Genomic DNA, 4,744 nt, shown 5'->3' on the forward strand with positions numbered 1-4,744 from the left:
TTTGCAACAGTAGAAACATTTACGACTAGGGGTCTATTGCCTTTCTTCCAAGAATTCATCTGAACTTCTGCCGTTCTCTCTGCATACAATTGTCGTAAATTAGTCACTAGTATGTGACTGCAGCTCTTTCAAATAAACTAGTTTTGGTGCATAATGTGGAAGAAGTCAATCAAGAAAACAAAACGAAGGAAAACATGAAAAATTGTGACTTAAGTGCCATTTCTGCCTTATATTATTCCTACAAAATAAACAATGACGCCATTCTGCTAATATTATGTTACGCTACAAGTTGACCATGCTATGAAAATCGTGCATGCTTCCATACTCAGTGTTTACGGCATAAGGGTGATGATGGTGGGAATGATGATGAGGATGATGAGGATGTAGCTGGTGCGACTGATGTGGATACATGTCCGGATTGAAGGAGTAACCCCTTGCTGTAGGAGCAGTACCATAGCCTCCTCCGTAGTACTGACCATAGCCCTGCATGGCTCCGTGATTGGTCATGGTGAGGTCAGCGCCCCCGTGAACCCCGCGGGCCAGACCCCCCGCCAGGAGGTTGTAAGCGTTGTTGGAGCCGGGCGCCATTCTCTGTTGGTGTGGTTGGGGGCCCGTCTCGCGCTGCATTCCGTGGTTTTCATTTCTGCTTGGGGTGTCGAGTTGGCAGGCGAAGTTGTCCACTTGGACGTACGGCGGGGTCAGTCTCGTTGTGGGGTTTTTGCAGGCGATGAATGGACTGGGCCCGGTATTGTAGACGCTATAGCCTCGCTCGAACTCTTCTTTTGATGGGGTTGTCGGCCCGTTGTAGTACACAGCCCCGCCACCTCCGGTACCACTGCTGCTGGTAGCAACGGCACCGCTACCATTGTATTGTTGTTGGAGGTGGGGGTGTTGGTGGTGGGGGTAGAATGAGGCGGAGTTGTTCAAGTAAGCGTTGTGAGCATGCAGTGATGTCATCTGCTCCTGGTTTTGTCTGTCCATCCCCGACTCATTCTGTCTGTCAATTCTCGACAGAGTTTGTCTGTCCATCCCGGGGATGTTTTGTTCGTCCATCCGTAGTGGGGCTGTCATCCTTGTCATCTCGGCCGCCTGTCGTGAATTGACCAGGCTGTTGTTCCCGGCCTGGGATGAATGGACCATGGACTGATGTTGACCCGCCATCGCCGACGGCTGTTGTTGTTGCTGCTGCTGTTGTTGTAGAGTGCTCGAGAGCGAGGAGTCGCCGCCGCCAGGCAACGGGCGGGTGGCAGCAGCAGGGGCGGAAGCGACGGAGGCTGGGGTGGGTGTCGCGGGAGTCTTTTGTTCACACGAGTCGCTCGAGACGCGGGGCTCGCTGTTGCTGTCAGTCGACGCGGAGGAGGAGGAGGATGAATGAGATAAATGCTGTTGGTGTTGTTGCTGTGAGGAGGAGGAGGGGGAAGAGGAGGAGGTGGAGGGGGTGACGGATGATGAGGATCGAGTGTCCAATGTTCCGGCGGCGCTGTATTCAAACGGGTGTGTTAAATCGTCATTTTTCATCGGGCCTGACGTTGTCGCGTCTCTGTCGCTATGGAAACGAGGGACTCCATTAGCGCCGGATAAAACGTTGTTGTTGTTGTTGTTGTTGTTGTTGTTGTTACTTATGGTAGGAGTTAAACATTGTTGCTGTTGTTGTGAGTTTGGCTGATGGTGTAGTAGGTGTTGCTGTTGTTGAGAATGGTGTTGATGGTGATGTGGTTGTTGATGTTGTAGCTGTCGAGTGTGTCCTGTGATCATTGTGTCTCGCAGAGGGGCTGGAAAGGTTGAGGTCGGGCCACTGGGGCTACACTCTGGGCCATTCATATGACTTAGCGAACTGGCCACCTCCCCGGCCCGCCCCTGCTGTGGGTCGCACTTGCCTCCATAACACGACGTTGTAAACGCGTAAGCGTGTTGCTGCTGCTGCTGCTGCTGCTGTGACTGTTGCGACTGGGAATTCACCCCTACAACAACCCCAGCGCGAGTACCACCACCACTACTATTGCTGCCAGAAGTTACAGCAGCGACAGCACTAGTATTGTTATTGAAATCGTCATTGTCACAAAACAAAATCGCGTCATTGTAGTTGTTGTTGGCGAGGTAATGATGCTGCTGCTGCTGCTGCTGCTGCGCGGCCGCCGCTGTTGCCGCTAGGTTTCGATCACTTTCCCCGCCATTGTCCGTGTTGCCCGCCGTGGCGAGGGAGACAGAGTGAGCGTATAAACCATGGCCTCGATCCAGCCTGCTCCCACTCAAAGCGCCGTTGTTACTGGCGGTAGTCGCGTGCGCGCCTGACATCGCTTGGCTCATTGCGCCAGGGTAGACAAGGCCCGGGTAACCATTGTCCGTAGAATCATAGTAAAAATGTCCCTCGGAACTCTGCTGCGCGTGGCCCGGTATCAGAGTGTTCGCGATGTCCTGGTGAATCTCGTTTCCGAGACCGCGATAAGTCTGAGTGTCGTGAGAACCGGAAGTTGCGTAGGGCGAGTTGGTCGCCGCCATCTTGCAATGCGACGAAGAGCGGAAGTCGCCTGTCACGGGGCCAAAGGGGGACGAGGACTGTGAAGGAAGGTTGGCAGGGAAATGAGGGGAGGGTGTGGGACAGAAGGATAAAGATGTCGAGGGGAGGGGCGATGGGGAGGAGGCCGTTATTGACTTCCGGCCGTCGTATTTCACGCTCGTCACTTCTCCGGACGATAGAGCAGAAGTAACGTGACAGTCCGTTCTCACGCTTTGTGCCAGGTCCGGGTGCTGCGAATAGAATCTGTCGAGAGCTTGGAGATCACACGTCTGCTGCTGTGTCGCCGCCAGTGGCTGCTGATGCATGATATGCTGATGAGAGTAAATGGAGGAGTGAGCACTTTGTGGGATTTGAAAGTTCATATTATGCGGATTGTCCTGATGTCTCCCTTGGCCTCTGTACTCATGAGAGTTCGTCGTACCAGATTTGCCACTCTTATTGTGTCTCAGACTAGGTTCTTGCCCACCGGGGGCAGAAAATGGCGCCAGGAGAGAGTTAAGCCCGGAGCTGTGGTGGCCAGGGGTGGGGCTGGTGTTGCTATGTAAACTGTCCGGAGAGCAGAGCCCAGAGTCGTGAGAGGACGCGTTGCTAAGGGCGGAGGGCTGGGGACTCCCGCTAGACGCTTGACCAGTGTCCGTGCTGACGTTTAGCTCTTCTCGTCCTGCCTTAGTCTGATCGGATCCCAGGTTTTTGTGACCTCCTTTCCCTGAACCCAGTTTATCTTTATGCTTCATAACATCACTAAAACTATCACTATTGTTATTGTTGTTCTTATTTACGTTACTTTGACCTCCTTTATTGTATTTCCTCTTTCGGGGGTTTGGAGAAACAGCTGGCTTTTCTGTGGCCAGTATGGGAGATTTCATTTCTAGGAAATTGTCCACGACGCTCTCGATCCTTCTCTCATCCTCTTCGTTCAGTTTTCGCATTCCGTTCTCATTTTTAATCACTTCATCGCCTCCATTATCACAGGCTGTGACTGGTTTACTAGAAAGGGTAACCGCATTACCGTCAGCATCCGTTTCGGAAGCCATCACATCCTCGACATCCTCCTCCATCTTCACCGTCTCCCCTGACAACGACTTGATGTCTTCACCAGCGTTGCTGATCTCGTCCAAATCCATCTCATCCTTGTCGCTACTCGTTTTCATCCCATTTTTGGAGCCTCTTCCTCCGTGGGACTGCCGTTTGTATTTCATTCTGCGGTTCTGAAACCAAACTTTGACCTGCCGTTCGGTCAAGTCAAGGGAAGCGGCGATTTCGATCCGGCGCGGCCGACAGAGATACTTGTTGAAGTGGAACTCTTTCTCCAGCTCTAGAAGCTGCGTGTTGGTGTAGGCCGTGCGCAGTCGGCGACTACCGGAGGCGTTGCTAGAGCTTCCAGTTGGAGCAGATGAGCTGGGCTGTGTTGGCGCGTCATCTGCCATGTAACCTGAAGCAAAAAGTAAGAAAAACAATGTCAGATGTAATAGTGCAAAGATTGACAGTTATACATACCTAACGATTACGATCCTTTGTTCCAGTAAAGAAAGGAAAATCGATACAACAACGGGCATTTGGAACAAAATACAGACGAATAGGAATAACAGTGACACAACAAAAGTGGCACCTACAAGTGGCACCCTTCACTCACTTACGTATAGGACAAGCAGATGGCTTAGCCAGAGTGCTCAAAATAATTTTATACTAACCTAAATGGAGACATTTTTACAATATAAAAACACTGACCAAAGTATGTCTTTTTAATAACGAAAAGACATGACGAACTGCTTACAAAATGCAAAAGTAACCAATTTGGACGGGGGGCATTCAAAACGAACCACACGGCAAAAAGAAATAGCCATTAACTTTGCAATACCAACAATTGAAGGCGTTCAAATGAAACAATTGTTTTAACCCTGTTATGTATCTATGTAGAAGGAGAGTATCTTTTTTTCAAAAGTGCAGGTCTGCATGGTTTCGTGTGGTTTGATATGATGATTGGCAGGCTCTACAAACCTATCAAGTTATCTAACTGCGAGCGTCATAAAACTCTTACTAAATTAAACCCACCAAGGCTCCCTATCTCCCCAAAACGTCGATGCGTAAGTCAAAGGAGGCAAAGGAGGGAGTCCTTACACAGATGTACCTTTACCAAATATGTGTCAATACTGATAAAGGAAAAGAATGAGAGTGAAAATGCAAAGGACTCCCTCCCTCTCTCTCTCTCTCTCTCTCTCTCTCTCT

The 4,744-nt window shown here is 50.4% G+C and overlaps 1 protein-coding gene across 1 annotated transcript in view; it reads right to left on the reverse strand.

The window, feature by feature from the left end:
- Window positions 1–360: 360 nt before the first annotated feature.
- LOC101846390 (myb-like protein AA) overlaps window positions 361–4,744 on the reverse strand; it is a gene marked incomplete at its 3' end in the record, with an annotated part of 7,301 nt that continues 2,917 nt past the window's right edge. Inside the window, 1 exon segment of the mRNA XM_035973067.1 lies at window positions 361–3,950. Within this exon segment, the coding sequence (XP_035828960.1) occupies window positions 361–3,950 (3,590 nt within the window).

The sequence above is a fragment of the Aplysia californica genome, unplaced genomic scaffold, assembly GCF_000002075.1.
Source record: "Aplysia californica isolate F4 #8 unplaced genomic scaffold, AplCal3.0 scaffold00980, whole genome shotgun sequence".
Classification (NCBI taxonomy): domain Eukaryota; kingdom Metazoa; phylum Mollusca; class Gastropoda; order Aplysiida; family Aplysiidae; genus Aplysia; species Aplysia californica.